This window comes from Canis lupus, chromosome 1 (assembly GCF_048164855.1).
Source record: "Canis lupus baileyi chromosome 1, mCanLup2.hap1, whole genome shotgun sequence".
NCBI classification, from domain to species: Eukaryota; Metazoa; Chordata; class Mammalia; order Carnivora; family Canidae; genus Canis; species Canis lupus.
The window spans coordinates 38,013,778-38,027,551 of NC_132838.1; the positions used below are offsets into that span (position 1 = coordinate 38,013,778).

Genomic DNA, 13,774 nt, shown 5'->3' on the forward strand with positions numbered 1-13,774 from the left:
TAAGATCAAGAGTATCAGACCCTTACAGAGTCTTTGTGTATCTTCAGGATCTTTCTCTTTACCTCCATTTTTACCACTATCACTTTTAACTCAATCGCCTATTATTGTTTCAGCAAGCATTCTTCTATCTGATCCCATCATTCTTTGTTCCAGTTTATTTTTTATTTATTTATTTATTTATTTTTTTAAAGATTTTTTAAATTTTTTTATTTATTTATGATAGTCACAGAGAGAGAGAGAGAGAGAGAGGCAGAGACACAGGCAGAGGGAGAAGCAGGCTCCATGCACCGGGAGCCTGACGTGGGATTCGATCCAGGGTCTCCAGGATCGCGCCCTGGGCCAAAGGCAGGCGCTAAACCACTGCGCCACCCAGGGATCCCTGTTCCAGTTTAGTTAATGGAGAGGGAACTAGAAAAATCTTCCTAAAATACAAAGTACAACATGATATACTTGAAACAGTATGGGTGTCAGAAGGTAAGATTAACTGAATCCCCAGCATTATAATTTAATTAATCCCCGTAAGTCTGACTTTATTTTTATCTAAAAAGAAAAAAAAATTATTCAAGGATCAGATCAAATGCCATTTCCACCCAAAGACTGTCTAACATGAAACATTTATATAGAGATTATTTCCATCTTCTAACTGTCCATAGCCATTTATATGCACCTTTTATGAAATGTTTGTTTGCCTTCTATCGTAGAAATCTATAATCTTTCTCATCTCCTTTATTTGTTCATAAACTGCTTAAAGGCAAAGACAAAAATGTAAATCCTCTTCATATTTTTTAATAACACCTCATCATTTTAATACCAGGTGCTAAGAAAAAAAAGGCCAGTTGCTGAGTCACAGTCTGATGAACAAAACCTTTCTGGAATAATAGACTAGTGTGGACATAAATATCTTAATGTATTAAAATGAAATAATCAAACAGACTCAGCACAATTACAAAAAAATACGTAATAGTATTCTAATTCCTCTAATTCCCTGATGTGGAACAAAAAAATTTAACAAGAACAAATGCTTTTCAAATGTGAAGTGTGGCCAAAAACAACAAAAGAAAAGCCAACACAAAAACAGAACAAAATGACAAAACCCCAAAATAGTCCTAACTGTAAAAGAAATGTTCAGGGCAGCCCAGGAGGCTCAGCAGTTTAGCAAGGCCTTCAGACCAGGGCCTGATCCTGGAGACCCGGGATCGAGTCCCACGTCAGGCTCCCTGCATGGAGCCTGCTTCTCCCTCTGCCTGTGTCTCTGCTTCTCTCTCTCTCTCTGTGTGTCTCATGAATAAAAAAAAATAAAATCTTAAAAAAAAATGTTCAAAAATCATGAAAATAATTTTGATAATGTGACTCTTTCATAAATGGGATTCTATACCAAAGAAACACATTACTAAAAATAACTGACAACTCATTATAACACTCTGAATGAAACCGTGGGCTAGGAAACTAATAGCTTAAATATCACTACTATATTATCGATTGCAGTATAAGGAAATTGATAATAAAACCTTTTCTGGAGTGGCAAGAACTCCCCACGAACAGCCTGTGGATGACAGCAGGCCTGCCTGAGTCTCAGCAATGGATATAGGATAGAGGTGACAGTCCTTCTGTCCAGGCTGCTGAGCTTCAGCGCCCAGTCTGAAATCTTCCTGAGTTTTACTACAGCATCCTGGCAGCACACTTCATGCTGACGGTGATAGAAATGTCTTTCCACTGGAGAAAAGTGAAGCCAGTGGATTTCTTCTGTCTGAGGGGGTATCTGGATCTGTGGGGAGAATAAAAAAATGATTTCACCTGAAAATTCAACTTTCCATCCCAACTTTTGCTTCTCTTTTCTTATAATATCCTTAATCAGTAAAGAACTTATCCTACTGACTTGGTCAATCACATCCTTCTTTGCAGACCTCCATAGTATCTTGGCAATAAAGCTGTAGAGATGCTGAGGATTCTTCTTGCAGTAAGGGCGATAGAGAAGTCGAACCCACCAGTGTTTGACACAGTAAGGTTCAATACCAAGAAAGACCACCAACCCAAAAAGATCTGAGAAGAAAACAAGAAAAAAAACACATTGAGAATAACTGTTTCTATATTTCTTCATTACTATTTTGAATAACCATTTTCATAGACATTATACACAGTACACAAATTTTCTATGAATTAAAATACAGACTGTACAGACTCTTGAATCTGAAAGTTAATTCCACTTTGACTACATTTGTTTAGTATTTATTTTGCTCTAGGATTCATGCTAGGAGCTAAAATGTGGAACCATTACACACCTTGTATTTAATTCAATAAGTCTGAAATTTCTGTCAGAGGTAAAACCAGAAAATGACTCACTTGTGTGTGCCTGATCAAGAGATACATAAGAAGAGTCCGACACTGCAACTATTGGATGTAAAAGTTGCTGTAAAAGTTTAAATGACTTAGGTGATACGAAGAATATTCACTGATCCAATATTGTTATACTTTGGTTTAATTATTCTAAAACTGAAGAAATAAGACGAAAACAATGATAAAAAATATAAACAAGATTAATCGACATGGTGATGTTCATAGCAACAACAAACAGAACAAAAAGGACTCAAATAGAAGAATGAGTAAATAAATTATGCAGTATTCTCCATAAGACAAAGTTCGTTTTTTTTTTTTTTTTTTTTAAATCCAGTAGGTCTTGTGTTTGTTAGATTTACCGCATGGTACTTCTTATATATTTCATGATTGGGTACACTCAATTTTATACACCATTTTCTGTTCACTTAACATTAATACCCTACATAGTTTTCATTTTTATGATGAAGTTTTAAAATATGGAAAACTGCTTATGATACAATAAAAAAAGAATATAAAATGCATGCAGTATGAGGATAAACCTATAAACCTTTATGTAAAATAGAATAGAATAGTGGTTATATCTTCAAATGAAGAGTATGGTGGAGTGTAATTTTCTTTATATTTTTCTGTATTGTTAAACATGTTCATATAGGCTCTTGAGAAACCATGACAATTGTTTTTATAAAAAGGCCATGACCTTACGTACAGCATTTATTCTGAATATGCCCAACAAATACTTAGGTTGAATTAAGTTACTTTGATGATTTCTAAGAGTTAGTTAACATCTGAAAGTATTGCCTATATACAGATTTCGATGGATATATATTATATATATGTTTTTGTTTAAATCAATCTAGTTGCATATGTACTACCTTTTCTTTGAGATCCCAAATATGCCTCAAACTCAACTTGCCAAAATCATATTTATAACCTCTTTGCCCAAATATGCTTCTCTTCTGGTGCTCTTCATTGGTAAATACTCTCACTGTCCATAGATGCAAGTCAGATGTTTTGGCATCTTCTGATCACTATTAAGCCTTATTAATTTTTTTCTTATCCATTTTTTCCCATTTCTTCAGGACCATCCTAGTTCAAATCCAAAGTGCCACTGTCACTTATCTAGCTTACTTATTGTAGCCAACTGATAATGTACTATCCACTCTTGTCACTTCTGAACCATCTCCACATGGCAATTTGAGTTTTTAAAATCCAAATCTCACCATGAGATGATCCCCAACCACTTTGTTTAAATCCTTTCAATAGCTCCTACTCTTCTTCAGAAAATAAAAACAATTCCTTATCATGGCCTACAGAATCCTCCATGGTCTGGTCTACGTCCATCTACTCAGCCTCTCAACCTACTGTGTTCTCCCTGGCTCTGTGGATTCTAGTCACACTGGTATCCTTCTGATCTCTTTATGCCTGATCATCTTTATTAGATTTTGTTTCCTTTACAACAGAGAATTCTTCCCTCCCTCTTTACCTGGCTCATATTAGTATTTCAGATCCTGGCTCAGCTGTCACTTCCTTCTATATCTCTATTATGTGATGTCACAGAACAAGACATCTTTTCTGAAGCCTATTAGAGTTTGACTTTTATATTTATTTCATACATTAAAATTATCTTGACCACAATCTTATCTAAGTACTTAATGAATATAACTTCCCTTTTACGCTGTAAGCTCAAGAAGGTCAGGGACTCTGTCTATTTTTTGCTGTTATACTTCACAAAGAATAAGTGAACCAATAAATGCACTGCAAAGTACTTAAGTAATTTAGAGTCAACACTTCTAAAGAAGCTAAAATGAATAAACGAATATATAAATGGATAATAAAAACAACAAAAGCAGCAGTGGAAGCAGCTACCATTCACTGCATATTTAACACCCTCCAAGTACTGTGCTAAATACCTTGTATACTTTATTATAATTAATTTTAAAACATCTTAGAGATTAAGAAAAATAAAAACGTGAATGTAATTTCTTGAATGTACATACAACTCAATGTGGTCACCCTGGTTGTTATGAAGTGGTATGATTTTGCCTGGAGGGGATATTTGGCAATGCTTAAAAATCAGTTGAAGGTGTCACAATTGCAGGAGTGTTACTGCCATCTAGTGGGTAGAAGCTAAATATCCTAAGATGCACAGGACAGGTCCCAACGAAAAAGAAGTATCCAGCTCTAAATGTTAATGGGGCCAAGATTGAGAAACCCTCCTCTAACATCAAAAGAAAATAGTTTCATTCTTCTGCATGTGGATGTCCAATTTTCCCAGCAGCATTTATTGAAAAGACTGTCTTTCTTCCAATGGATAGTCTTTCCTCCTTTATCGAATATTAGTTGACCATAAAGTTCAGGGTCTACTTCTGGGTTCTCTATTCTGTTCCATTGATCTATGTGTCTGTTTTTGTGCCAGAACCACACTGTCTTGATGACCACAGCTTTGTAGTACAACCTGAAATCTGGCATTGTGATGCCCCCAGCTATGGTTTTTTTTAAAATTCCCCTGGCTATTCGGGGTCTTTTCTGATTCCACACAAATCTTAAAATAATTTGTTCTAACTCTCTGAAGAAAGTCCATGGTATTTTGATAGGGATTGCATTAAATGTGTAAATTGCCCTGGGTAACATTGACATTTTCACAATATTAATTCTGCCAATCCATGAGCATGGAATAGTTTTCCATCTCTTTGTGTCTTCCTCAATTTCTTTCAGAAGTGTTCTATAGTTTGTAGGGTATAGATCCTTTACCTCTTTGGTTAGGTTTATTCCTAGGTATCTTATGCTTTTGGGTGTAATTGTAAATGGGATTGACTCCTTAATTTCTCTTTCTTCAGTCTCATTGTTAGTGTATAGAAATGCCGTTGATTTCTGGGCATTGATTTTGTATCCTGCCACACTACCAAATTGCTGTATGAGTTCTAGCAATCTTGGGGTGGAGGCTTTTGGGTTTTCTATGTAGAGTATCATGTCATCGACGAAGAGGGAGAGTTTGACCACTCTCTTTCACCATACACAAAGATAAACTCAAAATGGATGAAAGATCTAAATGTGAGACAAGATTCCATCAAAATCCTAGAGGAGAACACAGGCAACACCCTTTTTGAACTCAGCCACAGTAATTTCTTGCAAGATACATCCACGAAGGCAAAAGAAACAAAAGCAAAAATGAACTATTGGGACTTCATCAAGATAAGAAGCTTTTGCACAGCAAAGGATACAGTCAACAAAACTCAAAGACAACCTCCAGAATGGGAGAAGATATTTGCAAATGACGTATCAGATGAAGGGCTAGTTTCCAAGATCTATAAAGAACTTATTAAACTCAACACCAAAGAAACAAACAATCCAATCATGAAATGGGCAAAGGACATGAAGAGAAATCTCACAGAGGAAGACATAGACATGGCCAACATGCACATGAGAAAATGCTCTGCATCACTTGCCATCAGGGAAATACAAATCAAAACCACAATGAGATACCACCTCACACCAGTGAGAATGGGGAAAATTAACAAGGCAGGAAACCACAAATGTTGGAGAGGATGCGGAGAAAAGGGAACCCTCTTACACTGTTGGTGGGAATGTGAACTGGTGCAGCCACTCTGGAAAACTGTGTGGAGGTTCCTCAAAGAGTTAAAAATAGGCCTGCCCTACAACCCAGCAATTGCACCGTTGGGGATTTACCCCAAAGATTCAGATGCAATGAAACACCGGGACACGTGCACCCCGATGTTTATAGCAGCAATGGCCACGATAGCCAAACTGTGGAAGGAGCCTCGGTGTCCATCGAAAGATGAATGGATAAAGAAGATGTGGTTTATGTATACAATGGAATATTACTCAGCCATTAGAAATGACAAATACCCACCATTTGCTTCGACGTGGATGGAACTGGAGGGTATTATGCTGAGTGAAGTAAGTCAATCGGAGAAGGGCAAACAGTGTATGTTCTCATTCATTTGGGGAATATAAATAATAGTGAAAGGGAATATAAGGGAAGGGAGAAGAAATGTGTGGGAAATATCAGAAAGGGAGACAGAACATGAAGACTCCTGCTCTGGGAAACGAACTAGGGGTAGTGGAAGGGGAGGAGGGCGGGGGGTGGGGGTGAATGGGTGATGGGCACTGAGGGGGGCACTTGATGGGATGAGCACTGGGTGTTATTCTGTATGTTGGTAAATTGAACACCAATAAAAATAAATTTATTTAAAAAAAAAAGAAAATAAATGAGATTTCCACTTCCAACTACACCACAGTGAATCTGGGCTGGCTAATATTTCTACTACAACAACTACAAAAAGAGATACAATGAAGAAGCATAGTGTTAAAGACATCAGAGAATTATGGAAGCAAAGAGGAAAGATAAACTATCAGAAAGTTTAGAGAAGGTCTTTTTCAGGTAACTTGGGCTTGAGGAAACTTTTGGGGCTGATCATCATCATAATTGTGTAAATAGATTCATGGGGATATATGTAGGTAAAACATTGACAAATTTTATATTTTAAATATTTACAGTTTTATTGAATGTCATTTATACCTCAATAAAGCTGTAGAGACATTTCTCCAAAGACATACAGACTTTGGAAGGCCAACATACACATGAAAAGATGCTAACATCACTTATCATTAGGGAAATGCAAATCAAAATCACAGTATCACCTCACACCAGTCAGAATGGCTACAATCAAAACCACAACAAACAACCAGTGTGAGCAAGGATGTGGAGAAAACGAAAATCTTGTGCACTGTTGGTGGAATGCAAACCGGTGCAGCCACTGTGGAAAAGAGTATGGAAGTTCCTCAAAAAATGAAAAATAGAATTATCATATGATCCAGCAATTCCACTACTGGGTATTTACCCGCCTAAAGAAACAAACACTTATTCAAAAAGCTATATATCCCTGCATTATTGCAAGATTATTTACAACAGCCAAATTATGGAAGCAACTCAAGTGTCCATTGATAGGTGGGTGAATGGATAAAGAAGATGTAATATATACACTGGAATATTACTCAGCCATAAAAAAGAATGAAATCCTGCCACATGCAACAACATGAATGGATCTAGAGGGTATATAATGCTAAGTGAAATAAGTCAGAAAAAGATAAATACTATAGGATTTAACTCCTATGTGTAATTTAAGAAACAAAACAAATGAACAAAGAAAAAAAAGACAACAAAACAGACTCTTAAATATAGAGAATAAACTGATAGTTACCAGAGGGGAGGTGGGTGGAGGGATGAGTGAGATGGTAAAGGGGATTAAGAGTACACTTACTGTGATGAACACTGAGCAATGTATATATACAAATACTGAATCACTACACTGTACACCTAAAACTAATATAACACTATATGATAATTATACTGGAATTAAAAAAAATTACTCAAGAATTTGTTACATGGTGTAAGTGCTTAAATACCTGTCAATACCTTATGTATCCAAAATAACCTAACCAGGAAACTGAGGAATTACTGTTATATTCTTTCAATGTTAAAATTAGAAAAATGTAACTCTGACAGTCATTTTCTTTTTCTTGTACCCTCTCAGCTAACTTTTGAGCCTAATAAAATCTTATTAAAACTAAACACTTAAAATTTGGGCAATTTCCAAATGTAGTAGCAGACCACTAAATTTGGCCTTTTAATTAGCGTGATATTATTGATAAATTATGCAAATATTTAAACACACAGTTAAGATCTTCCTAGAAAACATTTTGCCCCTAAAAATAATTTAAAAATTAGTTTTTCAGATCATAGTAATGAATACTGATATTTTTATCTTAAAAAATGGCAAGTTAAAAAAAATGGTAAGTTAACTTGTTGAAAACAATGTATAAAAACCTGAATTTCAGTAAATTTTTTTTAAAAAGAAACATAAGTTTTGAGGATGAACATTTGCCACAGGACTTCAAGAATATCTACATTTTATAACCACATTTTAATAACAGCTTTTCTGAAAATTTATTATCTAAAACAACATTTAATACAACTTCTAGTTTTAAATATTCACAACTTGAATGAAATTTGTAATGCAACATCTGTTTTACAGAAAAAGTTAAGTTATATGGATGAGATGAATGTAGAGGCAAGAGTTACAACGTGCATGTGGGAGTGGAGGAGAACCTGACACAATCTAAATGCCCAAGAGGAACAGTTGAAGGAATAATGGTCTAAGTGTATGAGGCGATATTAGAAAGCTATGAACTTTTATAACTCTTACAATTAATAAAATTGTGATCCCACTCTTTATGGATCAGCCAATGAAAATCATGATCCTTATTTTTGTAGATAGAGCCAATTGAAATTAATTCCTTTTCCCTCTCTTCTCTCCCTTGTTAGGCTCTTTCTGTTTTGTACTTACTGCTTTGGAACTCTGACTTCAATTTAGACCTGCATCTTTAGACCTGCTGAGGAGGGCACAATGACTGTTTGACTTATGACTATGGGACTACTCATGGTGTATCTGTCCTCATAGATAAAAACAAAAACCCCTCAATTTCATTTAAAAAGATAAATGCTTGAGACCACTAGGAATTAAATATAAATATATGTACATCACTTAAGTAAGGATTTTAACATAGGTTAAACATATATTTTCTTCAAAAAAAAGCAAGCTTTAAAAATACATGCCAAATGTGAGGAAAGCACACATTACCCTCCAATCCTCTTTGCACTGGAGTGCCACTGATGCACCAGCGATTAATCCCACTCAAGCGCTGAGCCATTTCTGCAGCCTAATGAGAGAGAAATATGAAATAAAAAAGAAAAGAAAAAAAAGACGGCAAATCAGGAATATGCTTACTCCTGAGAGCAGTCCATGAAAAGCTATGCTTCAGGTCAAACATATTCACTCTTATTTAACAGCTATCACACTCAAAGTTAAATGTCAAAATGAATGGGTCATCTTCTAGTAGTGGCTCCCATTAGTAACAAGCTGCCATGTGCCCTCCTCAAAAGAGGAAGAGTAGTTCAAGTTTGTGTAGAATGAAAAGCCTCCCTGAATGACCGATACATCCCCTAAGACACTCCATTCTTCAGATGTGGACTAAATGTACTAATAGATACCATTCATAAATTGAGTTCAGGTTACAAACTGGCCAAAGAAGACAGAATAAAGATATATGATGAACAAAAGCTGAATCAATACTCTGCATTCTAAAGTAGCATAGTCTGTTATGATATGGTCTCTCTGATAAAAAATTGCCGGTTAACTTTGGCCCAAAACTATCAGGACCTATAATGATAAGCTTTCCACTTAGCAGAAATGCTTAGAAAAGTCCCTAAACAGAGTTTACTTTCATCTGCACCACACATAAACTGCCATCTTACTGAAATACACATAGGCTCTGCATATAAAGCAATAATTCACCTAGTACCAAAATAATTCCTAAGGGTTATGAAATTCATGGAACAACAGAAAAGCAAATGTATTGCGTTTAATAGCAAACTTTTTGCCAATATCAGTATTGTGGGTTAATTACACTTAAATTATTAAATTTTTTATGGACAGTTTCCCCAATCTCTTCTTTTTTCTTCCCCAGTGTTCATAAGATTCTGCAGAAATGCTCACTTTCACAGCAGGACATTCAACCATCTGGGCTTCATCAAGGCAGATCCTCCACCACTCCACAGCTACTAGGGGGCTGGGAATGGCCATATAGCGCTTCTGGTTCCGTAAGCGACGTCCATCCTCACTATTGCTGTGTGGGATATCTACATAGTTTAGTTCTGAACGAAGGACATCATAGGTAATGATAACTATATCCTGTTCAGCCAAAAAATGAGGTTGTAAAAAACCATCTTTCTTCACTCCTTGGTATACCTAGGAAATAATCACCACAGATAGAATTATTGCAGAAAGGCTCATCAAAGATAACTAAAATATTCATTCCTTTATATCTTTACTGAGCTCTATTTGTTTAGTACCAGACACGCTATGAGATATATTCTCCATATGCCTAGAGAAAGATACATTTTAGGGTGGAAGACCAATGACATAAGCAATGTGAAAGGAAATGTAACAGAAGTAAAAGTGGTAGCACAGTGGAAAGACCAATGTTGGAGCTGAGAAGGTAAGTTCAGAGAGGAGTGAAAATTTGAGGTGGATCTTGAAGAACACTTAGGAGTTCTCCCAGGGGGAGCAAGAAGAAAAGGTAGGTAGTGCATACAAAGGTATGAAGAAGTAGAACAGTAAGAGCTATAATTTACTGAATATCTTTTATATTTCGGACACCATGCTAAGCTTTAACTCTTATCTTCAATAACAATCTTGTTCGTAGTTGTTATTACTCCTATCCTACACATATGAAACATCAAGTTTCTTGCTCAAAACTGGCAGAGTCTAGATTCAAAGCAAGGGCTATCTACCTTACAAAATAGAGCTCCTCAAGGGCACAGATGGGTGTTTTACTTATTACTATATTCTTTTTCCATGTCTATAAGCAGTAGCTGAAATATCGAAAACCTTAAGTAACATTTGTGTGGAAAGAACAAAGGGAGTGAAGAATATGAACATCAAAAACTCAAAACTTGGGCAGCCTGGGTGGCTCAGTGGTTTAGTACCTGCTTTCGGCCCAGGGCGTGATCCTGGAGACCCGGGATCGAGTTCCACATCGGGCTCCCTGCATGGACTCTGCTTCTCCCTCTGCCTGTGTCTCTGCCTGCCTCTCTCTCTCTCTCTCTCTCTTTCTCTCGCAATGTGTCTCATGAATAAATAAATAAAAATCTTAAAAAAAAAAAAACCACCCTCAAAACTCAACAAAATGGGTTTAGAGGAAACATATCTCAACATAGTAAAGACCGTATATGACAACACACAGCTAACATTGTACTCAATGGTGAAAAACTGAAAGCTTTCCCTCTAGGGTCAAGAGTATGACAAGGGTATCTGTTTTCACCACTTTTATTCAACATAGTCCTGAAAGTCTTAGCTGCAGCAATCAGATGAGAAAAAGAAATAAAAGGCACCCTAACTGGTCCAAATTATTAAGAAGGGAGTTTAACTGTCACTATTATCAGATGGCATAATTGTATATATATAGAAAACCCTAAAGATTCCACCTAAAAACTATCGGAACCAATTAGTGAATTCGGTAAAGTTACAGGATACAAAATTAATATACAGAGATCTGTTGTACTTCTATACACTAATAATTAGGAAATTAGGAAAAGATCCTAATTAGGAAAGAGAAATTAGGAAAATGATCACTTTTACAATTATATCACAAAGAAAAAAATACTAGAAATAATTTTAACCAAGAAGGTAAAATACCTATTATCTGAAAACTGTAAGACACTGAAGACAAAAACTGAAGATGAAATACACAAACGGAAAGATAAACCATGCTTATGCATTAAAAAAATTAATATTGTTAAAATATCCATAGTACCCAAAGCAATCTACAGATTCAGTGCAATCCCTATCAGAATACCAATAGCATTTTTTCACAGAACTAGAACAAATAATCCTCAAAACTGGTATGGAACCACAGAAAGCCTTGAATAGTCAAAGCAATCCTGCAAGAGCTGAACGTATCACAATCCTCGACCTCAAGATATACTTCAAGAGCTGTAGTAGTCAAGAGTACGGTACTGACACAAAAAGAAATACAAAGAGCAATGGAACAAGACAGCCCATAAATAAACCCATACTTATATGGTTAGTTTATCTATGATAAAAGGGCAAGAATATACAATGGAGAAAAGATAGTATCTTCAATAAATGGGTGCTGGGAAAACTGGACAGCTACATGCAAACAAATAAAAGCGATCCACTTTCTTATACCATATAAAAATTAACTCAAAATGAAATAAAAATCTAAATGTGAGAGTTGAAACCATAAAATTCCTAAAACAAAACACTGGCAGTCACCTCTTAGAAGTTGGTCTGGCAACTTCAGGCAAGGGAAACAAAAACAAAAGTAAACTACTGACACTGAAGCAGAATAGAAACCTTACACACAGCAAAGAACACCATCAAAACAAAAAGGCAGGGCAGCCCAGGTGACTCAGCGGTTTAGTGCCGCTTTCAGTCCAGGGCCTGATCCTGGAGACCCGGGATCGAGTCCCATGTCGGGCTCCTGCGTGGAGCCTGCTTCTCCCTCTGCTTGTGTCTCTGCCTCTCTCTCTCTCTTTCGTTAATAAATAAATAAAATATTTAAAAAAAAAACCAAAAAGGCAATCCAGTGAATGGGAAAGATATTTGCAAGTGATATATCCATTAAGGAGTTAATATCCAAAATATATAAAGAACTTATGTAGCTTGACATAAAAAAAAAAAAAGATATGATTAAAAAATAGGCAGAGGATCTGAACAGACATTTCTCCAAAGAAGATATACAGATGGCCAACAGACACATAAAAAAGATGCTCGACATCACTAGAACAGAAATGCAAATCAAACAAGGAGGTATCACCTCACACTGGTCAGAATGGCTAGTATCAAAAAGATAAGAACAAACAAGCATTGGTGAAGATATGGAGAAGAGGAAATTCTCTAGTGCACTGTGGGTGGGAATGTAAACTGCTGCAACCACTGTAGAAAATAGTTTGAAAGTTCCCACCAAAATTAAAAAAGAGGCAGCCTGGGTGGCTTAGCAGTTTAGTGCCGCTTTCAGCCCCGTGCGGGATCTTGGAGACCTGGGATCGAGTCCTGTGTCGGGCTCTATGCATGGAGCCTGCTTCTCCCTCTGCCTCTCTCTGTGTCTCATGAATAAATAAAATCTTTAAAACAAACAAACAAACCCAGAAATACTATATGATCCAGTAATTCCACTATTTACCCAAAGAAAATGAAAACACTAATTTGAAAATATAGTCACCCCTAGGTTTATTGCAGTATTATTTACAATAGCCAAGTTATGGAAGCAACCTGTGTTCACTGACAGATGGATAGATAAAAAAGATATGGTGTATAAAAATATACAGTTGAATATTAGTTATAAAAAAGAGTAAGATCTTTCCATTTGTGACAATATGAGCCTCGAGGTATTAGGCCTGATGAAGTAAGTCAGAGAAAGAAAGATAAACCCATATATCATTTATATGTGGAACCCTAAAAAACCAAATGAATAAACATAAAGTATAAATAGCGAGAACAAACTGGTGGTTAGCAGAGCAGAGGGAATTGAGGGGGTGGGTGAAATAGGAATTAAGAAGTACAGAATTCTAGTCCTTTTTTTTTAAAGGTTTTTTTTATGATTTATTTATTCATGAGAGACATAGAGAGAGAGAAAAAAAAAAAAAAAACAGAGAGAGAGGCACAGACACAGGCAGAGGAAGAAGCATGCTCCATTGAATGCAGGGAGCCTGATACGGGAGTCGATGCCGGGTCTACAGGACCACACCCTGGGTTGAAGGCAGCGCTGAACCACTGAGCCACCCAGGCTGCCCCAGAGTTCTAGTTCTAAGATATATAAGTCACCAGGATGAAAA

General features: G+C 36.2%; 1 protein-coding gene and 1 long non-coding RNA gene across 4 annotated transcripts in view; one reads left to right on the forward strand and one right to left on the reverse strand.

Annotated features, from left to right (window-relative positions):
- The window catches only part of LOC140633802 (uncharacterized), a 52,761-nt gene extending 41,719 nt beyond the window's left edge, over nucleotides 1–11,042 (forward strand). Inside the window, exon 6 of the long non-coding RNA XR_012031406.1 lies at nucleotides 9,883–11,042. This is a non-coding gene — a long non-coding RNA (uncharacterized lncRNA). The remainder of the gene's footprint in view (nucleotides 1–9,882) is intronic.
- The window catches only part of SHPRH (SNF2 histone linker PHD RING helicase), a 94,648-nt gene that overhangs the window by 58,582 nt on the left and 22,292 nt on the right, over nucleotides 1–13,774 (reverse strand). For all 3 annotated transcript variants that reach the window (XM_072826840.1, XM_072826846.1, XM_072826849.1), the window contains exons 10-13: nucleotides 9,912–10,163; nucleotides 8,997–9,075; nucleotides 1,877–2,040; nucleotides 1,509–1,765 (exon numbers count right to left, since the gene is read on the reverse strand). In XM_072826840.1, the coding sequence (XP_072682941.1) occupies nucleotides 1,509–1,765; nucleotides 1,877–2,040; nucleotides 8,997–9,075; nucleotides 9,912–10,163 (752 nt within the window). The remainder of the gene's footprint in view (nucleotides 1–1,508; nucleotides 1,766–1,876; nucleotides 2,041–8,996; nucleotides 9,076–9,911; nucleotides 10,164–13,774) is intronic.